This window comes from Palaemon carinicauda, chromosome 14 (assembly GCF_036898095.1).
Source record: "Palaemon carinicauda isolate YSFRI2023 chromosome 14, ASM3689809v2, whole genome shotgun sequence".
NCBI classification, from domain to species: Eukaryota; Metazoa; Arthropoda; class Malacostraca; order Decapoda; family Palaemonidae; genus Palaemon; species Palaemon carinicauda.
Genome location: NC_090738.1, coordinates 19,792,303 through 19,817,398, shown reverse-complemented (window position 1 = coordinate 19,817,398; position 25,096 = coordinate 19,792,303). Strand labels below are relative to the sequence as shown.

Sequence of the window (25,096 nt, the reverse complement as noted above, 5' to 3'; positions counted from 1 at the left end):
CTTCTTCTCTTACTTTTTTATAGATGGTTTCATAATTAAAGTGGGTACAAGTTGACTTATAACTAAAGTTAGGAAAAGTATTTTGGATTTGGAATGGACAATCATCTTTAGTACCAGTTCAGAATTATCGTAAATTATCATTCTGTCATTAGCAGCAGTTTGTTATTGTTGATTAAACGCAAAAAGAAAAAATAGTTTTCCTGCTTTGCTACGTATGTAAGAATTTATATAAATATGGTAAATAATAATTGTAATAACATATTTACTAAAAGCTTTTTCTGGGTCGACCTGTGACGGCAGAAAAAGTAGAAAGGAGGACTTTTTTCACCGGGCGTCACAGGTCTCTCCCCAGAAATAGATTTTTCCTTCGTCAAAATCCCTTTAATATCACTATTTATCTCTTTGATCATGCGTGTTTAATGCCTACGTTTGTTTATTATGATCGAAGATGGAGCGTACAGTAAACGAATGGAAGGTTTCCGTTTCAGGCGGCATCATAAAGAAAAACATAACATTATATGAATGGCATTTATTTCATTTATTTTGAAGTTCTAAGAAAAATTAAGTAGAACATTGGTAATAGCAAAATCAACATATAATCAATACTTGGTAAGATTGCTGTCGATGCAAATACTAACCTATACACAGATGTGTAAATGCGTCTGTTTCTTCGTTATGATCAGAGATAAACATAAACAAAACATTGGTTGTCGTTTTTATTGTGCTTTTTGGCGTGTTTAGGAAACGGATGATATAAAATCGCCTTTATTTTAATAATTCTGGATTTTCAATGATACAACAAAAGCTAGTCTATAGAGTGATGGTTTTGCTATTCACCAGTTGTCTTATACAGTAGATATGACAAACATTAAAATTTGTCTGTATTTTGGGTCGTGTTATAACGGGAAATGTATGGTGTTTACACCCATCCTGGTTTTGATTTTAACCTTTTTTCAAGTTATTATAACTTTAAAGCATATTAAATGTTTGATTTATTTACGAAAACAATTTGACATTATAAAAAAAGATGCAGTATAGTACATAGAAAGTATTGGAAATGGGTAGTAAACACATTTGAATAGGCAAGTTGCTGGTTGCCATGGCCCCAATGGAATTATTTCTGTTAGGTGTGTTTCAAAATATGCGATTTTCCATTTATACGAGGTCATTCATCGACCAAATTCTCGCATAATTCGGGACCCTACTGTATAATTATTCCCCTGCTAGTTAGCAAGGGGATAGCGGGTATTAATAAGGAATATACTTTCGTCAAAGCTGGAAGAGTAGCCATAAGACTTTTAGCGAGGTATAACTATTCCACCACTAGTTAGCAGGGGGATACAGGTATTAATATGGAATATACTTTCAGCATAGCTGGAAGAGTAGCCATAAGACTTTTAGCAAGGTATAATTATTTCCCCGCTAGTTAGCAGGGGGATAGCGGGAATTAATAAGGAATATACTTTCGGCAAATCTGGAAGAGTACCCATAAGACTTTTAGCGAGGTATAATTATTCCCCTGCTAGTTAGCAGGGAGATAGCGGGTATTAATAAGGAATATACTTTCGTCAAAGCTGGAAGAGTAGCCAAAAGACTTTTAGCAAGGTATAATTATTCCCCTGCTAGTTAGCAGGGGGATAGCGGGTATTAATAAGGAATATACTTTCGGCAAAGATGGAAGAGTAGCCATAAGACTTTTAGCGAGGTATAATTATTTCTCCGCTAGTTAGCAGGTGGATAGCGGGTATTAATAAGAGATATACATTCCGCAAAGCTGGAAGAGTAGCCATAAGACTTTTAGCAAGGTATAATTATTCCCCCGCTAGTTAGCAGGGGGATAGCGGGTATTAATAATGAATATACTTTCGGCAAAGCTGGAAGAGTACCCATAAGACTTTTAGCGAGGTGTAATTATTCCCCTGCTAGTTAGCAGGGAGATAGCGGGTATTAATAAGGAATATACTTTCGTCAAAGCTGGAAGAGTAGCCAAAAGACTTTTAGCAAGGTATAATTATTCCCCTGCTAGTTAGCAGGGGGATAGCGGGTATTAATAAGGAATATACTTTCGGCAAAGATGGAAGAGTAGCCATAAGACTTTTAGCGAGGTATAATTATTTCTCCGCTAGTTAGCAGGTGGATAGCGGGTATTAATAAGAGATATACATTCCGCAAAGCTGGAAGAGTAGCCATAAGACTTTTAGCAAGGTATAATTATTCCCCCGCTAGTTAGCAGGGGGATAGCGGGTATTAATAAGGAATATGCATTCAGCAAAGCTGGAAGAGAAAACAATAGACTTTAAGCAAGGTATAATTATTCCCCCGCTAATTAGCAGGGAGATAGCAGGTATTAATAAGGAATATACTTTCGGCAAAGATGGGAGAGTAGTCATAAGAATTTTAGCGAGGTATGATTATTTCCCCGCTAGTTAGCAGGGGGATAGCGGGTATTAATAAATAATATACATTCAGCAAAGCTGGAAGAGTAGCCATAAGACTTTTAGCAAGGTATAATTATTCCCACGCAAGTTAGCAGGGGGATAGCTGGTATTAATAAGGAATATACTTTCGGCAAAGCTGGAAGAGTAGCCATAAGACTTTCAGCGAGGTATAATTATTCCACCACTAGTTAGCAGGGGGATAGCGGGTATTAATAAGGAATATACTTTCAGCGTAGCTGGAAGAGTAACCATAAGACTTTTAGCTAGGTATAATTATTTCCCCGCTAGTTAGCAGGGGGATAGCGGGTATTAATAAGGAATATACTTTCAGCAAAGCTTGAAGAGTAGCCAAAAGACTTTTAGTAAAGTATAATTATTCCCCTGCTAGTTAGCAGGAGGATAGCTGGTATTAATAAGGAACATACTTTCGGCAAAGCTGATGAGTAGCCATAAGACTTTCAGGAAAGTAAAATTATTCCACAGCTAGTTAGCAGGGGGATAGTGGGTATTAATAAGGAATATTCTTTCGACAAAGCTGGAGAGTAGCCATAAAACTTTTAGCAAGGTATAATTATTTCCCTGCTAGTTAGCAGGAGGATAGCTGGTATTAATAAGGAACATTCTTTTGGCAAAGCTGAGTAGCCATAAGACTTTCAAAAAAGTAAAATTATTTCACAGCTAGTTAGCAGGAAGATAGCTGGTATTAATAAGGAACATATTTTCGGCAAAGCTGATGAGTATCCATAAGACTTTTAGCGAGGTATAACTATTCCGCTGCTAGTTAGCACGGGGATAGCGGGTATTAACCGGAATTATTTCTCTCCAGAGATGCATCATGAAAGAAGGGGGTTCACATGTGGCAATTTTGTGCATTTAAAGGAACATAGTCAATTAAAAGATCTAGGTGGGGGATCCAATATGAAGTGCTAAACTTCCTCTCTTATAATTTGAATATGTACAACTTTTAGCTACTGTAGATCTGACAAGATATTCAAGTGGTTGATAATATCTACAGTATATACATGAGATCAGGTCAATGCAATGATAGTTTCTTTATGGAAAAATTCCAACCCAATGAAATCAGTTATATCCATTCATTACCTGTACATACGGTTTTCATAAAATTTCCGTTTCCCCAAATTTCAATGATAGCAAAAAACTCTTTCACACACCAGAGTTCTAAACGGTTGTTAAGAAAATGCCCACAGTGCTAGCATTCACTGCCATGTTGAAGGCGCAGTCGGGATCAACTTCTCAACTTGCCTTCACCCAACGCATCCAATTCAACATACGTACATATACACAAACGACTTTGCTGCCTATGCACTTTTTACAACTTCAAAAGATGATCGTTTAGTAAATATCAGAGCTGTAAAAAAACAGCGTATTTTTGAACTAACGTTGAACTATAGGTTATTCTATGAGGAAAACCTGTATACAGCTTCAGGTTTGTATAGTTACAAAAAATAAAAATCATTAAAAATTTGTCATATATTCCGAAACTAGATACAAACCTTACAATCTTTACATAGGACACCCACCCCATGGTAAGTAGAAAGCCCTAAAACCAACTGCCTGGAGACTGTCCCGGGATGTTCCTCTGTGCTACGCACGAGCTGTTTAGAGGAATCCCTGACACCTCGTGATCCTAAAAGGATGAAGTCTTGGGTAGTTGGTGCAACCGTACAATTTAACTCGGGGGGGGGGGGGGGGGGGGATAGCTGGCAATAACAAGGAATATACTTTCAACAAGCTTGAAGAGTAGCCATGAGACTTTTAGCGAGGTATAACTATTCTACCGCTAGTTAGTAGAGGGATAACTGGTATTAATAAAGAATATACCTTCGCCAAAGCTGGAAGAGTAGCCATAAGACTTTTAGCAATGTATAATTATTTCCTCGCTAGTTAGCAGGGGGATAGCGGGTATTAATAAGGAATATACTATCAGCAAAACTGGAAGAGTAGCCATAAGACTTTGAGCGAGGTATAATATTCAACCGCTAGTTAGCAGGGAGTTAGCGGGTATTAATAAGGAATATACTTTCGGCAAAGCTGGAAGAGTACCCATAAGATTTTTAGCGAGGAATAACTATTCCACCGCTAGTTAGCAGAGGGATAGCTGGTATTAATAAGGAATATACCTTTGCCAAACCTGGAAGAGTACCCATAAGACTTTTAGCAAGGTATAATTATTCCCCTGCTAGTTAGCAGGGGGATAGCGGGTACTAATAAGGAATATACTTTCGGCAAAGCTGGAAGAGTAGCCAAAAGACTTTTAGCAAGGTATAATTATTCCCCTGTTAGTTACCAAGAGGAATACCGGGTATTAATAAGGAATATACTTTCGTCAAAGCTGGAAGAGTAGCCAAAAGACTTTTAGCAAGGTATAATCTTTTCCCCGCTAGTTAGCAGGGGGATAGCAGGTATCAATAAGGAATATACTTTCGGCAAACCTGGAAGAGTAGCCATAAGACTTTTAGCAAGGTATAATCTTTTTCCCGCTAGTTAGCAGGGGGATAGCAGGTATCAATAAGGAATATACTTTCGGCAAACCTGGAAGAGTAGCCATAAGACTTTTAGCAAGGTATAATCTTTTTCCCGCTAGTTAGCAGGGGGATAGCAGGTATCAATAAGGAATATACTTTCGGCAAACCTGGAAGAGTAGCCATAAGACTTTTAGCAAGGTATAATTATTTCCCCGCTAGTTAGCAGGGGGATAGCGGGTATCAATAAGGAATATACTTTCGGCAAAGCTGGAAGAGTAGCCATAAGACTTTTAGCGAGGTATAATTATTTCCCTGCTAGTTAGCAGGGGGATAGCTGGTATTAATAAGGAACATGCTTTCGGCAAAGCTGAAGAGTAGCCATAAGACTTTTAGCGAGGTATAACTATTCCGCCACTAGTTAGCACGGGGAAAGCGGGTATTAACCGGAATTATTGCTCTCCAGAGACGCATTAAGAAAGAAGGGGGTTCACATGTGGCAATTTTGTGCATTTAAAGGAACAAAGTCAATTAGAAGATCTAGGTGGGGGATCCAATATAAAGTGCTAAACTTCCTCTCTTATAATTTGAATATGTACAACTTTTAGCTACTGTAGATCTGACAAGATATTCAGGTGGTTGATAATATCTGAGTCCCTGGTTAGGCTGGAGGAACGTAGAGAGAAGATGTCCCCTTTTTTGTTTTGTTTCTTGTTGATGTCGGCTACCCCCCAAAATTGGGGGAGGTGCCTTGGTATATGGATGGATGGATATACATGAGATCCGGTCAATGCAATGATAGTTTCTTTATGGAAAAATACCAGCCCAATGAAATCAGTTATATCCATTCATTACCTGTACATACGGTTTTCATAAAATTTCCATTTTCCCCAATTTCAATAAATGGAAAAAAAATTCTTTCACTCACCAGGGTTGTAAACGGTTGTTAGGAAAATGCCCACAGTTCTAGCATTCACCGACATGTTGAAGGTCAATTATGAAAAGTTAGTTCCAGACAGGCAGTGTGATAGAGAAATTTGCCACCAATCTTCACTACAATTTATACAGCATTTCAAGCCTGTCATATGGAGAGTAATCCTTTTGTTTCTAAGGAAATCAGTGAAAATTCTTTCTGTTGTACCTGTAATTCCACAAATTAGTCATAAAAACATTTTTTTCATAAAAGTTTAACTTAACCTAAAGAATAGCTTTCAAATTAGGTATTTGCGTGAAAAATTCTACTTTACTATTATAGAATAAAACTTTTCTTTTCTCTACTTGGTTATCTCTGAACAAGAAGTGAACAATCATCAAGTAATTATGTAAAGAAGGATTTTTATTTGCCTCTTCCAAAAGACAAGAATTCTGATTCCAATGTGAAGTGTACCGTTTATTACCGCAGTCGGGATCAACTTCTCAACCTGCGTTCACCCAATGTATCCAATTCAACATGCGTGCATATACACACACAAGACTGTGCTGCCACTGCAATTTTTATAACTTCAAAAGATGAACGTTAAGAAAATGTCAGAGCTGTAAAAAGGGATTATGACGAAGGAAAAATCTATTTCTGGGAAGAGGCCTGTGACGCCCGGTGAAAAGTCCTTCTTTGTAACTTTTCTAATATTAATCTTCCAAATATACTAGAGAAAGATAAAAGCATGGAATGCAGAGGTTACAACCCTCGCGCGAACACCTTGTAGGTGTCGTGTATTTAACAAAGGCGTGCGAAAAACCACTATTCACAGGCTGTCTTCCATTTAGATAATCCCTTCATCAATGGGGAGGGACGTGACAGGCCCCACAGAACACAGTTGGACTACCCCACCGACACCTACCACGCGTACTCTCTAGGACATCCTTCTGTTTTGGACTTGCCCGCAAAGTTGATAATTTTTTTGCCCAGTGTTTTTCAAAGTGTTTGTCGTTAATTCAACATGACTGACGTTACTACTTCACCTTTACCAATGTTAAGTACCATAGTTTGTTTTGACAGTTTATTGCAGTACCGGGCATTTGTTCTGTTTCCAGAAAAAACAGCGAATCTTTGAATTAACGTTGAATTATAGGTTATTCTATGAGGAGAACCTGTATGCAGCATCAGGTTTGTATAGTTACAAAAAATAAAAATCATTCAAAATTTGTCATTTAATCCTACACTAGATACAAACCTTACAATCTTTACATAGGAAACCCACCCCATGGTAGGTAGAAAGCCCTAAAACCAACTGCCTGGAGACTGTCCCGGGATGTTCCTCTGTGCTACGCACGACCTGTTTAGAGGAATCCCTGACACCTCGTGATCCTAAAAGGATGAAGTCTTGGGTAGTTGGTGCTAGCGTAGAATTTAGCTCGGGAGATTGCTGGCATTAACAAGGAATATACTTTCGGCAAAGCTGAAAGAGTACCCATAAGACTTTTAGCGAGGTATAACTATTCCACCGCTACTTAGCAAAGGGATAGCTGGTATTAATAAGGAATATACCTTCGCCAAAGCTGGAACTCTTCCAGCTTTGGCGAAGGTATAATTATTCCCCTGCTAGTTAGCAGGGGGATAGCGGGTATTAATTAGGAATATACTTACGTCAAAGCTGGAAGAGTAGCCATAAGACTTTCAGCAAGGTATAATTATTCCCCCGCTAGTTAGCAGGGTGATAGCTGGTATTAATAAGGAATATACGTTCAGAAAAGCTGGAAGAGTAGCCAAAAGACTTTTAGCAATGTATAATTATTCCCCTGCTAGTTAGCAGGGGAATAGCGGGTATTAATAAGGAATATACTTTCGGCAAGGCTGGAAGAGTAGCCATAAGACTTTCACCATGGTATAATTATTCCCCGCTAGTTAACAGGGATATAGCGGGTATTAATAAGGAACATACTTACGTCAAAGCTGGAAGAGTAGTCATAAGACTTTTAGCAAGGTATAATTATTTCCCCGCTAGTTAGCAGGGGGATAGCTGGTATTAATAAGGAATATACTTTCAGCCCCCTGTGGCCGCGGGGGCATATAAAAATTAGAATAGCGCCAACGTTATCCCTGCGTGTCGTAAGAGGCGACTAAAAGGGACGGGACGAGGGGGCTGGGAACCCCCTCTCCTGTAAAAAATTCCTGCGAGACATCGACAAGGAGATGGAGCTGGGGGGAGAGTGACTGCTCCCCGCACTCTAGTTTTGGGGTGTTTAAATGTGCGTGGATGTAGTACGATAGAGAGTAAAAGATGTGAGATTGGAAGTATGTTTAGAAGTAGAAGGATGGATGTATTGGCCTTGTGTGAGACAAAGATGAAAGGAAAGGGTGAAGTGATGTTTGGTGAAATGTCTGGTAGAGTGTCTGGGATTGAAAGGGGAAGAGCGAGAGAGGGTGTGGCGTTATTGCTGAGTGAATGGATGACAGGTAAAGTAGTGGAATGGAAGGAGATATCATCTAGGTTAATGTGGGTAAGGGTTAGGTTGGGTAGGGAATGTTGGGCGTTTGTCAGTGCGTATGGGCCAGGTAGTGAGAAAAGTGAAGAAGATCGGAATGACTTCTGGAATGATTTAACTAGGTGTGTAGAAGGACTGGGTAGAAGGAATTATGTAGTTGTTATGGGTGACTTAAATGCTAGAGTGGGCGCTGGAGAGGTAGAAGGTGTCATTGGTAAGTATGGCGTACCAGGTGAAAATGAGAGTGGTAAGAGACTGGTAGACATGTGTGTTGAACAAGAGATGGTAATAGGTGCTAGCTTCTTTAAAAAGAAAGATAAGAATAAGTATACGTGGGTAAGAGTGGCAAATGGAAGAGTAGTAGAAAGGGCATTAATGGATTATGTGTTGGTAACTAAAAGAATGTTTGGAAGATTGAAAGACGTGCACGTGTTTAGGGGTATGGCTAACGGTATGTCTGATCATTTTTTGGTGGAAGGAAAATTAGTTGTAGCAAAAGAGTGGGGGAATAGAGTAGGTGGATGTAAAAGGGAGGTAGTGAGGATTGAAGAGCTAATAAAACCGGGGGTAAAAAGTAAATATCAGGAAAGGTTGAAAATGGCATATGATGAGGTGAGAGTAAGAGAAACTGGTAAATTAGAGGAGGAATGGAAGTTAGTAAAAGAAAATTTTGTTGGGATTGCAAGTGATGTATGTGGCAAGATGGTTGTTGGAGGCAGCATGAGGAAGGGCAGTGAATGGTGGAATGAAGGAGTGAAGGTGAAAGTGGAAGAGAAAAAGAGGGCTTTTGAAGAATGGCTGCAGAGTAATAGTATAGAGAAGTATGAAAAATATAGAGAGAAAAAGGTGGAAGTAAAGCGCAAGGTACGTGAGGCAAAGAGGGCAGCTGACCTGAGGTGGGGTCAGGGATTGGGTCAGTCATATGAAGAGAATAAGAAGTTTTGGAAAGAAGTGAAGAGAGTAAGGAAGGCTGGCGCAAGAATTGAAGAGACAGTGAAAGATGGAAATGGAAGGTTGTTAAAAGGAGAGGAGGCAAGGAAAAGGTGGGCGGAATATTTTGAAAGTTTGCTGAATGTTGAGGATAATAGGGAGGCAGATATAATTGCTGTTCCAGGTGTTGAGGTGCCAGTGATGGGAGGTGAGAATGAGAGAGAGATAACAATAGAGGAAGTGAGGAGAGCACTAGATGAAACGAGAGTAGGAAAAGCATCTGGTATGGACGGTGTGAAAGCTGAGATGTTGAAGGAAGGGGGTGTGACTGTACTTGAATGGTTGGTGAGATTGTTTAATATGTGTTTTGTGTTGTCAATGGTACCAGTAGATTGGGTTTGTGCATGTATTGTACCACTATATAAGGGTAAGGGAGATGTGCATGAGTGTTGTAATTCAAGAGGTATTAGTTTGTTGAGTGTAGTTGGAAAAGTGTATGGTAGAGTACTGATTAATAGGATTAAGGATAAAACAGAGAATGCAATCTTGGAAGTACAGGGTGGTTTTAGAAGAGGTAGGGGTTGTATGAATCAGATTTTTACAGTTAGGCAGATATGCGAGAAATATTTAGCAAAAGGTAAGGAGGTGTATGTTGGGTTTATGGATCTGGAGAAAGCATATGATAGAGTTGATAGGGAAGCAATGTGGGATGTGATGAGGTTATATGGAGTTGGTGGAAGGTTGTTGCAAGCAGTGAAAAGTTTATACAAAGGTAGTAAAGCATGTGTTAGAATAGGAAATGAAGTGAGTGATTGGTTTCCGGTGAGAGTGGGGCTGAGACAGGGATGTGTGATGTCGCCGTTGTTGTTTAACTTTTATGTTGATGGAGTGGTGAGAGAGGTGAATGCTCGAGTGCTTGGACGAGGATTAAAACTGGTAGGCGAGAATGACCATGAATGGGAGGTAAATCAGTTGTTGTTTGCGGATGATACTGTACTGGTAGCAGACACAGAAGAGAAGCTTGACCGACTAGTGACAGAATTTGGAAGGGTGTGTGAGAGAAGGAAGTTGAGAGTTAATGTGGGTAAGAGTAAGGTTATGAGATGTACGAGAAGGGAAGGTGGTGCAAGGTTGAATGTCATGTTGAATGGAGAGTTACTTGAGGAGGTGGATCAGTTTAAGTACTTGGGGTCTATTGTTGCAGCAAATGGTGGAGTGGAAGCAGATGTACGTCAGAGAGTGAATGAAGGTTGCAAAGTGTTGGGGGCAGTTAAGGGAGTAGTAAAAAATAGAGGGTTGGGCATGAATGTAAAGAGAGTTCTATATGAGAAAGTGAGTGTACCAACTGTGATGTATGGATCGGAGTCGTGGGGAATGAAAGTGATGGAGAGACAGAAATTGAATGTGTTTGAGATGAAGTGTCTGAGGAGTATGGCTGGTGTATCTCGAGTAGATAGGGTTAGGAACGAAGTGGTGAGGGAGAGAACGGGTGTAAGAAATGAGTTAGCGGCTAGAGTGGATATGAATGTGTTGAGGTGGTTTGGCCATGTTGAGAGAATGGAAAATGGTTGTCTGCTAAAGAAGGTGATGAATGCAAGAGTTGATGGGAGAAGTACAAGAGGAAGGCCAAGGTTTGGGTGGATGGATGGTGTGAAGAAAGCTCTGGGTGATAGGAGGATAGATGTGAGAGAGGCAAGAGAGCGTGCTAGAAATAGGAATGAATGGCGAGCGATTGTGACGCAGTTCCAGTAGGCCCTGCTGCTTCCTCCGGGGCCTTAGATGACCGCGGAGGTAGCAGCAGTAGGGGAGTCAGCATTATGAAGCTTCATCTGTGGTGGAAATGTGGGAGGTTGGGCTGTGGCACCCTAGCAGTACCAGCTGAACTCGGTTGGGTCCCTGATTAGGCTGAAGGAACATAGAGAGTAGAGGTCCCCTTTTTGTTTTGTTTCATTGTTGGTGTCGGCTACCCCCCAAAATTGGGGGAAGTGCCTTGGTATATAGATATAGATAGACTTTCAGCAAAGCTGGAAGAGTAGCCAAAAGACTTTTAGCAAGGTATAATTATTCCCCTGCTAGTTAGCAGGGGGATAGCGGGTATTATTAAGGAATATACTTTCGGCAAGGCTGGAAGAGTAGCCATAAGACTTTCACCAAGGTATAATTATTCCCCCGCTAGTTAGCAGGGGGATATAGCGGGTATTAATAAGGAACATACTTACGTCAAAGCTGGAAGAGTAGCCATAAGACTTTTAGCAAGGTATAATTATTTCCCCGCTAGTTAGCAGGGGGATAGCTGGTATTAATAAGGAATATACTTTCAGCAAAGCTGGAAGAGTAGCCAAAAGACTTTTAGCAATGTATAATTATATCCCTGCTAGTTAGCAGCGGGATAGCGGGTATTAATAAGGAATATACTTTCGGCAAGGCTGGAAGAGTAGCCATAAGACTTTCACCAAGGTATAATTATTCCCCCGCTAGTTAGCAGGGGGATATAGCGGGTATTAATAAGGAACATACTTACGTCAAAGCTGGAAGAGTAGCCATAAGACTTTTAGCAAGGTATAATCATTTCCCCACTAGTTAGCAGGGGGATAGCTGGTATTAATAAGGAATATACTTTCAGCATAGCTGGAAGAGTGACCATAAGACTTTTAGCAATGTATAATTATATCCCTTCTAGTTAGCAGGGGGATGGCGTGTATTAATAAGAAATATACTTTCAGCATAGCTGGAAGAGTAACCATAAGACTTTTAGCAATGTATAATTATTCCCCTGCTAGTTAGCAGGGGGATAGCGGGTATTAATAAGGAATATACTTTCGGCAAGGCTGGAAGAGTAGCCATAAGACTTTCATCATGGTATAATTATTCCCCCGCTAGTTAGCAGGGGGATAGCGGGTATTAATAAGGAACATACATACGTCAAAGCTGGAAGAGTAGCCATAAGACTTTTAGCAAGGTATAATTATTTCCCCGCTAGTTAGCAGGGGGATAGCTGGTATTAATAAGGAATATACTTTCAGCAAAGCTGGAAGAGTAGCCAAAAGACTTTTAGCAATGTATAATTATATCCCTGCTAGTTAGCAGCGGGATAGCGGGTATTAATAAGGAATATACTTTCGGCAAGGCTGGAAGAGTAGCCATAAGACTTTCACCAAGGTATAATTATTCCCCCGCTAGTTAGCAGGGGGATATAGCGGGTATTAATAAGGAACATACTTACGTCAAAGCTGGAAGAGTAGCCATAAGACTTTTAGCAAGGTATAATTATTTCCCCACTAGTTAGCAGGGGGATAGCGGGTATTAATAAGGAACATACTTACGTCAAAGCTGGAAGAGTAGCCATAAGACTTTTAGCAAGGTATAATTATTTCCCCGCTAGTTAGCAGGGGGATAGCTGGTATTAATAAGGAATATACTTTCAGCAAAGCTGGAAGAGTAGCCAAAAGACTTTTAGCAATGTATAATTATTCCCCTGCTAGTTAGCAGGGGGATAGCGGGTATTAATAAGGAATATACTTTCGGCAAGGCTGGAAGAGTAGCCATAAGACTTTCACCATGGTATAATTATTCTCCCGCTAGTTAGCAGGGGGATAGTGGGTATTAATAAGGAACATACTTACGTCAAAGCTGGAAGAGTAGCCATAAGACTTTTAGCAAGGTATAATTATTTCCCCGCTAGTTAGCAGGGGGATAGCTGGTATTAATAAGGAATATACTTTCAGCAAAGCTGGAAGAGTAGCCAAAAGACTTTCAGCAATGTATAATTATTCCCCAGCTAGTTAGCAGGGGGATAGCGGGTATTAATAAGGAATATACTTTCGGCAAGGCTGGAAGAGTAGCCATAAGACTTTCACCAAGGTATAATTATTCCCCTGCTAGTTAGCAGGGGGATAGCGGGTATTAATAAGGAATATACTTCCAGCAAAGCTGGAAGAGTAGCCAAAAGACTTTTAGCAATGTATAATTATTCCCCTGCTAGTTAGCAGGGGGATAGCGGGTATCAATAAGGAACATACTTTCGGCAAAGCTGGAAGAATAGCCATAAGACTTTTAGCGAGGTTAACTATTCCACTGCTAGTTAGTAGGGGGATAGCTGGTATTAATAAGGAACATACTTTCGACAAAGCTGATGAGTAGCCATAAGACTTTTAGCGAGGTATAACTATTCCACCGCTAGTTAGCACGGGGATAGCGGGTATTAACCGGAATTATTGCTCTCCAGAGACGCATCAAGAAAGAATGGTGTTCACATGAGGCAATTTTGTGCATTTAAAGGAACACAGTCAATTAAAAGATCTAGGTGGGGGATCTAATATAAAGTGCTAAACTTCCTCTTAAAATTTCAGTATGTACAAAATTTAGCTACTGTAGATCTGACAAGATAATCAGGTGGTTGATAATATCTATATACATGAGATCAGGTCAATGCGATGATAGTTTCCTTATGGAAAAATTCCAGCCCAATGAAATCAGTTATATCCATTCATTACCTGTACATACGGTTATCATAAAATTTCCATTTTCCCCAATTTCAATATGAAATAAAAAAAAACTCTCCTTTCACTCACCAGGGTTCTAAACGGTTGTTAGGAAAATGCCCACAGTGCTAGCATTTACTGCCATGTTGATGGTCAATTGTGAAAAGTTAGTTCCAGACAGGCAAGAGTGATAAGAGAAATTCGCCACCATTCTTCACTACAATTTTTACAGCATTTCAGGCCTGGCATATGGAGAGTAATACTTTCTGTTTCTCAGGAACTCAGTGAAAATTCTTTCTGTTGTACCTGTAATTACACAAATTAGTCATTAAAATATTTTTTCATAAAGTTTAACTTAACCTAAAGAGTAGCTCACAAATTGGGTATTTGCATGAAAAATACTACTTTACTAATTATAGAATAAAAATTTCTTTTCTCTACTTAGTTATCTCTGACCAAGAAGTGGACAATCTTCAAGTAACAATGTAAAGAAGGATTTTTATTTGCCTCTTCCAAAACCAGGGTATACACAAGACAAGAATTCTGATTCCAATGTGAAGTTTACCGTTTATTACCGCAGTCGGGATCAACTTCTCAACTTGCCTTCACCCAACGTATCCAATTCAACATGCGTACATATACACACACGACTGTGCTGCCGCTGCAATTTATACAACTTCAAAAGATGATCGTTAAGTAAATAGAGCTGTAAAAAAACAGCGTATCTTTGAATTAATGTTGAACTATAGGTTATTCTATGAGGAGAACCTGTATACAGCTTCAGGTTTGAATAGTTACAAAAAATAAAAATCATTCAAAATTTATCATTTATTCCAACACTAGATACAAACTTTACAATCTTTACATAGGAAACCCACCCCATGGTAAGTAGAAAGCCCTAAAACCCACTGCCTGGAGACTGTCCTGGGATGTTCCTCTGTGCTACGCACAAGCTGTTTAGAGGAATCCCTGACACCTCGTGATCCTAAAGGGATGAAGTCTTGGGTAGTTGGTGCTAGCGTAGAATTTAGCTCGGGGGATCGCTGGCATTAACAAGGAATATACTTTCGGCAAAGCTTGAAGAGTAGCCATGAGACTTTTAGCGAGGTATAACTATTCCACCGCTAGTTAGCAGGGGGATAGCAGGTATTAATAAGGAATATACTTTCGGCAAAGCTGGAAGAGTACCCATAAGACTTTTAGCAAGGTACTGTATAACTATTCCACCGCTAGTTAGCAGAGGGATGGCTGGTATTAATAAGGAATATACCTTCGCCAAAGCTGGAAGAGCAGCCATAAGACTTTTAGCATGGTATAATATTCCACCGCCAGTTAGCAGGGGGATAGCTGGTATTACTAAAGAATATACCTTCGGCAAAGCTAGAAGAGTAGGCATAAGACTTTTAGCGAGGTATAACTATTCCAACACTAGTCAGCAAGGGGATAGCGGGTATTAAGAAGGAATATACTTTCGGCAAAGCTGGAAGAGTAGCCATAAGACTTTTAGCAAGATATTATTTCCCAGTTAGTTAGCAGGGGGATAGAGGGTATTAATAAGGAATATACTTTCGGCAAACCTGGAAGAGTCGCCAAAAGACTTTTAGCAAGGTATAATTATTCCCGTTAGTTAGCAGGGGGATAGCGGGTATTAATAAGGAATATACTTTCGGCAAACCTGGAAGAGTAGCCAAAAGACTTTTAGCAAGGTATAATTATTCCCGTTAGTTAGCAGGGGGATAGCGAGTATTAATAAGGAATATACTTTCGGCACAGCTGGAAGAGTGGCCATAAGACTTTTAGCAAGGTATAATTATTTCCCCGCTAGTTAGCAGGGGGATAGCGGGTATTAATAAGGAATATACTTTCGGCAAAGCTGGAAGAGTAGCCATAAGACTTTTAGCAAGGTATAATTACAGTGGAACCTCTACACACGAACGTATCTACATCCGAATTTTCCAACATCCGAAGTAAAATTCGAGCAATTTTTCAACTCTACACCCGAATTTTATTCACACACACGAAATAAGCAATTTTCGTCGTACCGGTTGTATCCAAATTTTTCGACAAGCAAAGTACAACTCGAACACGTTCCTATTCTACACCCGAATTTTTTTTTCGACACCCGAAGTAAACAATACCCGTGAACGTAGATGGTACTCATAGCGCCAGAAGTATTTTTTATTTCCGCCGATAACGGCAGCATTTCTACCTCGGAGGGACCCTCAATTAGTGTGGCTTGGGACATTCCTCTGTTCTCGTCTGCTTCGTGTGGTTGTGCCCTGTGCGTTCTGCTATTAACTGTGTTTTAATCGTGGTTATTTACGTTCATCCTTTTACAGTATTTTACGTAAATCATGAGTCGTAAAAGGCTTAGTTTCGCAAATGGTAGTGGTAGCGGTGAGAAAAGGAATAAGGAAATGCTTTTTTTAGAAGTAAAGCAAGGAATTATTGAAAAGCATGAGTGAACTTGCAAAAGAACATCACGACGAACTTACTACAGAGGAGCTCAAGGAACTCCATGCTATGTCTGAGCACATGAGTGATGACAAGGAAGGGATCGAGGAGGTAGAACATGTGTTAGGTTCGGCGCAAATAAAAGAGGCGTTAAGAAAATATCAAGACGTGGTCGATTTCATCGACAAATACCATCCAAAGAAATTGCAGGTTTGTCGTGTAGGTGCGCAGTTGGATGATGTTTCCCTAACTTATTTTCAAAAGATTCTGAAAAGCTGTACCAAGCAACTTTCTATCGATAGCTTCTTTAAAAAAACTACCAAGCGAACTCGTGATGAAGAGGAAGGAATCGGTTCAAAGAAAACGGCAAAGAATGAAGCGAAAGAAAGTGAAACAAAGAAAACGGCAAAGATTGGAGAAAAAAATTCAATCAATTTTAAGTGTAGAGTGAAAGTGATTAAAATTAATCATCAAAAAGAAAAAAAGAAAATTTAAAAAAAAAATATAAAATATAAAAATAAAAAAAATAAATAAGTTGACTTAGTGTAAGTTAGAATAAGTTACGGTAGTGTACGTTTATCGTAGTCAACCTCTCTCCCTCCTCCCGCTCGTCCGCCTCTTCTCTGCGTAGCAAGACCAACACCTGCGCTGGACTTTCTAAGGTAAAGCGACGCTAAAAACCCGTTTCTTATTTATTATTTCCTGATAATTATTCTTTTTTACATGTCTATTACCTAATTCAAAGTGCATATTGTCATGTGTAATTATGTGTAGTAATTTATTAAGAAGTTATCAAAGGTTTTTGGGCTCAAGCCATGTCGTCCTGATGGAAGTTCCTAAAGGGTAGCTTCCTTGGGTATATTATAACTACGGCGATATTCCCAGAGAATTTACCTTAAGGTACCCAGAATTCTAACTCCTGGAGCGAATATCCCTAATAAAAGAACCAGGGATATCGCGAAATATCAGAGGACGTATTCTTGACACGCCACATAGCAATCTGCACCCCGAACAGAGTTAACACTTCGAAGGGGTCAATTGGCAAGTTAACACTTCGAAGGGGTCAATTGGCAAGAAAACGAAAACGAGAAAGAAAGGAGAGCTGCTCGCAAGGTATCTCTCCTCTCCTATTTTGTAAGCGTGCATTGCGCCGCTCACGGCGCCATCTGCATTCCTTTTTGCGTAGCTCAACAACTCGGTGTTTTTTCCCTGTGTTTCTCACAATTCTTGGATTATTTCAACTTATAATGCTTTCTCCAACTTCTTCTGCTTCTGATAAGTTGAGTATTATTTCTTTTATGTATAAATGTAAGCTCTTGGTAACTTTAAAAGTGATTTGATAGTGATATCGTTGTTCCAAGAGCTGTTGCCTACCGGAGGCGTCCTGGACGCTGTCGCTCGCTAGGTATGAGTTATTTAGTTAGCCAGAGCGACGTTCCCGGCTGTTTTGCTTTAATAATTTTAGCTGTTTAGCATTACATAGGATTTCTTTATATGATGCTTTTAGTATTTTTGTTTTGGCGAAGGATTTGCCGAATCTGGCCTACGCTAGACCTTGTAGCCTAGTCGTTTGGCCCTAGTACTTTCCTGCATGATATTCAGATTTCCGAGTGTTTTAAAATTTTATTGAAGCTTTAGGCAGTTTTATACATTTAAGATTATGTTGATTTCTTCCAAGATAGTATACGAGTGAGTTTCGGTGATTTAGGTAATCGATTCTCTTTGCGCCTAGGCTAGTTGTCTATGGGGCCTTAGTATACTTTCACACACTCCCCGGTTGCTCTCTTCTCTTCGGAGAAGGTGTGCAATCCCTTTCCCTCTGTTTAAGCCTTGGGCGTAACCCTAATGGTTTATCTGAATTGACTTTAGATACGACTATATTAGGGTGTTTCTGTTCCTTCCTGTTTCCAGTAAGTCTGGCTTCAGGGAGGGGGCAGGACATCAGAGTTCTGTCTTAGTCTGTTTATGTCTAGCTTGTGGTTGAGATTCCCTCGCTAGACTGACAACAGACATAGGAGGCTTAGCCTCCTTAGTTCACTTACGAAGGTTTCTGTACGAGATGATTCCTTCTTCTTGTGATCTAGCAGACTAGTCCTGTGTTGTTGTTCTGTGTGTGGAGGATAAGATCCTCTTTTCTGTGAATAACAACGCCTTCCTTGCTTTGGTTCCGAGGGAGTTGGCAAGTATTGCTGGCCTCCCTCCTTGGATCTCCTCTAGGCTAAGATGAGTTTTCTTGGCTGCGGGTGATTCATTACTAGAGCAAGGTTGGCAGGACCCTCTTCTCCCTTTCCCTCTCTTTCCTTTGTAATGGCCTAGCCATTGCATTCCTGTCCGTCATTCTACATCTGTACCTAGCATAGGTTAGGATGTGGGGTTGACTCAGTCCCTTGCCGCGGCAAGGGTCTTCTGCTTTGAGTGCTGCCCGGACCTCCCTTGGTCTCTCATCCATGTTTGTCTGTAGAGCCAGATGGCATTGGTCAGGAAGCCTAAGTTATATTCTCCCCTTCCTTATGTGCACTCTTTCGGGTTGCCGGGTTATGAGGTTGTACAGTCTCTTATCCCGGCATCCATTCTGTTTTTCTTCTAATGTTGTACCCTAGCCCGGCTGCCGACCTGAGTGGCCGGCAGCTGGGCAGTCTGAGTTCTCTGGTTCTTTTGCTGCCGGCCGGCATTGGTTGTATACCTTTGCCGGCCGGCACATGCATTTGAACCAGCGTTCTTCCACCTTATAGTTCTTAAGTAGTATACTTTAGAACTAGTTAAGGTGTGTGCCGGCCGGCACATTACCTTCTATACTGTAGCCAGTATTTTTCAGTATAGTGTATACTGTAGGGAGAAAACTATAGTATAGTATTTGTTACAACACTAAGTTTTTCTAACACTTTTGTGTTGTCTCGCACAACCCTTTGGTGTAACCTTACAGATAAAGAAAGTGAGTTCTTTCTTGTCTACTATCCAGCATTGTAAAATCATTTTGTGGGTGTGAGCTACACCTGTTTCCTCTGGAAATTATTCATTGGTTGCTCTAGAATAGATTAACCATACGATTTTATTATCTGGAAGGTTGCAGCAATTGACTGTGCGGGAAATACAAGTGTGTCTTTCCTTTCTAGTTTAGTTGTGCTAAGCTATGTATATCCAGTGATACGTATTTCACTTGATACTCATGGAATTTTCTTCTCTTTACAGGAGGACTATACGAAGTGTGGAAGCGTTTTCTGCAACGTCCGCAGCAAGAACTTCTGCGGACATGATTTGTGTAGGAGGCACGCAGCATGCGCAGTCTCCAAAGGTGATCTCCGGTATTGGGACCCGCAGGTATGTACCATGTGAACAAACCTGATTACTGAGGCTTTTGATTCCCCTAAGACGGCGGAGTCAAGGGACGCAGCAAGGGAGAAGCTTCGTACCTGGGTACAGGGCTTTCAGAAGAACACTTCTGGGCCCTATCTTCCAAGTGAGAAGATGAGGGCTTACCTTTTCCCTAGGGCGTCAGCTGATGCAGTGATTCCCCAGCCTCAAGTGGAGATACCAGTGGTTCAGATCCCTGTGGATTCTGAAGTTGCGGAGGCCCTGCAGGACATCCAATTGGACGATAGGATGTCGGAGGTGTCTGAGCGTCTGGAAGATGACCTTCTGGCAGAAGACCAGGATGAAGAGCAGGCTCCAGACAATGAAGAGGAAGAGGTCAACGAGGTGTCGGCTATTCCGGTTCAGGCCCCTGAACCTATTCCCTCAACATCGTCCTCTCTCCCAGAGGAGCTGGGAAAGACCCTCTCCTCCATCGTTGGAATGATCCAACAGATGCAGAGGGAGAATAATGAGAAGGCGGCTGCAATGGAGCTGGAGATGCGGAGACTTGCAGCATCACGTGGGCCCCAGAAGAAGCTCAGCGTGAAAGACCTTCCCTTGTGCTCAGATGTTAACCCTTGGAAGTATGCTGAGCACATGCCTATGACGACGGGAAAAATCGTCATTTCGGAGAAGTTGGGCTCAGTCCCCCTTGAGGAGGTGGAATTCTGGCCCAGCAAGGAGTCGTATCCGGACTGTTATGTCCGTCTAAGGAAGGAACCAGCCTCAAAGGAAGAAACGGAGCCGAAGGAGGTCATAGTTTTGGACCACGCTAAGGCTCAAGCTTTATTGTCAAGCTCGATGAAAGAGAGGGGCTTCTCAAACTCGAAGGTACCTGCTTTGAGTAAGAAGCACCTTACTTTGTGTCCTCTCCTTCTAGAGCCTTCCCCTTTATGCAGAAAGGGTTTACGGCTGTGCTGAAAGCAGTCGAGGCAGGTAAGCCATGCCCCTCCTTGGAGGAGTGTAAACCTGTCTTTGGCCCTACCCATGGACCACAAGGACTGGAAGGACGTCCATCTTACCTTCTCAGTCGGGAAGTTGGAGGCTGATATTGCCGGACGTCAGTTCGGTGAGAACCTCCCCAAGCTGTCTGACTTTCTGTTGCGAAGGGAGCTTGAGACAAAAGAAAGACTTGCTGCCTCAATGTCTCATCAAACAACTCTGGAGACAATGGCAAGTGACCCCAAGGTCCATGAGATGTTCATGGTAGTGGCTAAGACACACCTAGTCACAGTGACGAAGGACCTTTATAGCTTCGTCAAAGCTAGGAGGGCTTGTAGGGAGTTCGTGTTCGCCTCGGCTGCGGTGAGGCACGAGCCAAGGAAGCTCATCTCCTCCAACATTTGGGGCAAAGACCTCTTCCCTAGTGAAGCGGTCAAGGAGGTTGTTGATAAAGCCGCCACGGAGAATAGAAACCTTCTCCAGAAGTGGGGCCTATCCCTCAAGAGAAAGTCTTCCCCGGATGAGGGTCCCCAACCAAAGAGGAAGACTAAGAAGACTAAGCTACCCTCTCGGCCAGCCAAGCCATTCAGACAGCAGCAGCAACAGCAATTTCCTATGCCTACAGTGCCCCAGATGGTGGCACAAATCCCGACCACGTACCAGTGGGTACCCCAAGCCGTGTCGACGCAGTCTCCGGCATTTAACCCAGCGTTCGAAGGGCAGTCAACTACCTTTCGGGCGAAGCCTAGAGGAGCAGCCAGAGGTTCGTCTAGACGCCCCTCAAGGGGGAGGGGATTCAGGGGTGGTCGCGGTCAAGGAGGCAAGGCCTCAGGGCAACAGCAGTCAAGTGGGATGATACCGGTAGGAGGTAGACTTCAGAATTTTCGGGATAGGTGGACCTTCGATCCCTGGGCCCACAGCCTACTCAAAAATGGACTGGGTTGGAGCTGGTACAGCACTCCACCCCCGAGCCCTCGATTTTTCCAACACTCCACCCCCGTTCTGGAGGAGTACATTCAAGAACTGTTGGAGAAAAGGGTAATCCGAAGGGTAAAGTCCATCAAATTCCAAGGGAGGCTGTTTTGTGTTCCCAAGAAGGACTCAGAAAAACTCAGTCATTCTGGACTTGTCGCCACTCAAGTTCATTGTGAACTGCAAGTTCAAGATGCTAACACTGCAACACATAAGGACCTTACTGCCCAAGAGGGCATTTACCGTCTCCATAGATTTGTCAGACGCCTATTGGCACGTTCCAATCAATCTTCAACTCTCCCCCTACCTAGGGTTCAAGCTACATCGAAGACTCTACGCCTTCAGAGCCATGCCATTCGGGCTAAACATAGCCCCAAGGATCTTCACAAAGCTTGCGAACGTAGCTCTCAAACAATTACGCCTAAAGGGAATCCAGGTGGTAGCCTACCTGGACGACTGGCTAGTGTGGGCAGCATCCAAGACAGAATGTTTGCAAGCTTCCCTACAGGTGATCCAGTTCCTAGAGTATCTAGGCTTCAAGATCAACAGAAAAAAGTCTCGACTTTCTCCATCTCAAAAGTTCCAGTGGTTGGGAATCCACTGGGACCTAGTGTCACACCAACTCTCCATCCCGGCGAAGAAGAGGAAGGAGATAGCTGGTTCTGTCAAGAGACTTCTGGATTCCGAAAGGATATCAAGACGCGAACAGGAGAGAGTGCTGGGTCCTCTCCAGTTTGCCTCAGTAACAGACCCGGTGCCAAGAGCACAGCTAAAGGATGCAACCGGAGTTTGGAGAAGTTATGCATCAAACGCGCGAAGAGATCTGATAAGACCAGTTCCGCTTCGTCTACGTACGCTTCTCAGGCCTTGGTCCCAAGTCAGGCAACTAAAGAAGTCGGTACTTCTTCAGCCACCTCCCCCCTCGTTGACTATTCACACAGACGCCTTGAAGGAGGGGTGGGGAGGTCATTCTCATCGGAAGAAGGCCCAAGGGACTTGGTCCAATCTATTCAAGACATTTCACATAAACTTTCTGGAAGCTATGGCAGTACTCCTTACCTTGAGGAAAGTCTCCCCTCGTCGCTCGATCCACATAAGGTTGGTGCTGGACAGCGAGGTGATTGCGAGATGCTTGAATCGACAAGGATCGAGGTCACCACCACTCAACCAGGTGATGTTGGCCATCTTTCGACTGGCGGAAAAGAAGAAGTGGTACCTGTCGGCAGTTCACCTTCAAGGAGTCCGCAATGTGACAGCGGACGCTCTATCCAGGTTCACACCGATAGAGTCAGAATGGTCCCTAGACGCAGGATCATTCTCCTTCATCTTGAGTCAAGTCCCAGAACTACAGATAGACCTCTTTGCGACGAAAGACAACAAGAAGTTACCCCTTTACGTGTCCCCGTACGAGGATCCCTTGGCGGAAGCAGTGGACGCGATGTCCCTCGATTGGAACAGATGGTCCAGGATTTACCTATTCCCTCCTCACAACCTTCTGTCGAGGGTCCTCAACAAACTGAGATCTTTCAAGGGAGTAGCGGCAATAGTGGCTCACAAGTGGCCGAACAGCGTGTGGTTCACTCTGGCATTGGAACTACGGCTGAAGTGTCTACCATTACCAGATCCAGTTCTGACCCAGCGAGTTCAGAAGTCGACTGTCTGCGCTTCATCACAGAAAACCCGGAACCTGCAGCTCATGATTTTCTCTCCCTAGCGGTGAGAAAACGTTTCGGGATTTCGAAAGACAGTATAGACTTCCTAGAGGAATATAAGTGCAAATCTACTAGAAGGCAATATGAGTCATCTTGGAGGAAATGGGTGGCCTTTGTCAAGGCGAAGAATCCGCAAAAGATCTCGACAGACTTCTGCTTATCTTTCTTCATCCACCTTCATGGTCAAGGGTTAGCAGCCAACACAATATCAACGTGTAAATCTGCTTTGACAAGACCCATTTTATATGCCTTCCAGGTCGACCTCGCTAACGATATTTTTAATAAAATTCCGAAAGCCTGTGCTAGGCTCAGACCATCAGCACCTCCAAAGCCCATTTCATGGTCTTTAGATAAAGTTCTTCATTTCGCTTTGCTGTTGAACAATGAGGAGTGTGCTTTAAAGGATTTGACCCAAAAAGTTAATTTTCCTATTTGCACTCGCGTCGGGGGCCAGGGTTAGTGAAATTGTAGCCCTCTCGAGAGAGGAGGGTCGTGTTCAGTTCTTGGATGGGGGAGAACTGAACCTGTTTCCGGATCCTACGTTTCTCGCCAAGAACGAGTTACCCACCAACAGGTGGGGTCCCTGGAGAATCTGCCCTCTGAAAGAAGATGCATCTCTATGTCCAGTGGAATGCCTAAAGGTCTATCTTCGTAGAACTTCAGACTTCAGGGGTGGTCAACTATTCAGAGGAGAAACATCAGGCACAAATTTATCACTAAAACAACTTAGGGCGAAGATCACCTATTTTATTCGCAGAGCGGATCCAGACAGTACACCCGCAGGTCACGATCCGAGGAAAGTTGCCTCATCCTTAAATATCTTTAATTGTATGGATTTTGAACATCTTCGTTCATACACTGGCTGGAAGTCTTCCAGAGTGTTCTTTCGTCACTATGCGAAGCAAGTGGAGCAACCAAAGAGGTCTGTGGTAGCAGTTGGTTGTGTCGTTAACCCTGCTGTTTAACTCTGCGAGGAACAGTGGATTTAATTGGGACGATTAATTCCGGGGTGAGTGTGTAGTTACGAACTGTTCTACAAACTAAGTGTGAGGGCACTGGGTTGCCCACATTGACTGTTCCACTCTCAAAGGTGAACCTAGCATAAGTGCAGACATGTGTGCCGAGCGTTTCCAACGCTAATGTTACTGATTAGTAATACAGACTTTTATAATTTTGATACCTCGGTATGTTAAAAGTGGCGCTAATGTTTTTCTTTCAGATAAACAAGTTTCTGTTCACTATCATGCTTATTTGTGGGTTATCCTCCTCTTATATATATATAATGGTTGTTTAACCTGTTTTATTTATTGTTTGTCAATAAACTAGTTCTTGTGAACCTTGCGTCTCCTTCACCTGTGTCAATTTGATATAATTTTGCATTACGTTCTATGTATATTTATCTGGGATAATTCTAATAGATTGCTCCTTTATGCAAGCATTCTTTGCATTGGTTTATGCTTTCCCTTGGCGGGAGGACTCCATGCCCTGAGGGGACGGTGGCGGATATGCAAGTTTTCCGCCTACTCGGATATAAACCTTTGTCCAATCCAGTATTAAACAGAGAACTGGTCGATATTTCATATTGACTCTGTGGTTCTTTACAAACTATGCTTTACATGATATAAGGTGAGACCACTATATTGGCTTGTCTGTTATTCATACATAGGTATATGTACTCTTCGAGACTTTTCCAGAGTCTAGTAGGATTCTTCCCTGTAGGGGGCCGGAAGCACTAACATGGTCTATGGTTAGTTGAAAAGATGTATGACGGTAACATCTTAGGTCTCTAGGTCTACTTGGCCGGGAAATACCTTCGGGGAGTACGGCACGTTTTGAGAATCCACAGATACAGTAATGCTCTGGTATACTTCCATCAGGACGACATGGCTTGAGCCCAAAAAACGGATTTT

At 42.1% G+C, this 25,096-nt stretch overlaps 1 protein-coding gene and 1 long non-coding RNA gene across 2 annotated transcripts in view; one reads left to right on the top strand and one right to left on the bottom strand.

Moving 5' to 3' along the window:
- Positions 1–14,421, bottom strand: part of LOC137653466 (uncharacterized) — a 45,999-nt gene extending 31,578 nt beyond the window's left edge. Inside the window, exons 1-2 of the long non-coding RNA XR_011046490.1 lie at positions 14,321–14,421; positions 13,846–14,061 (exon numbers count right to left, since the gene is read on the bottom strand). This is a non-coding gene — a long non-coding RNA (uncharacterized lncRNA). The remainder of the gene's footprint in view (positions 1–13,845; positions 14,062–14,320) is intronic.
- Positions 14,422–14,999: 578 nt separating this feature from the next.
- LOC137652700 (calcium-activated chloride channel regulator 1-like) overlaps positions 15,000–25,096 on the top strand; it is a 42,056-nt gene continuing 31,959 nt past the window's right edge. Inside the window, 1 exon segment of the mRNA XM_068386102.1 lies at positions 15,000–15,143. Coding sequence (XP_068242203.1) covers positions 15,000–15,143 — 144 coding nt within the window.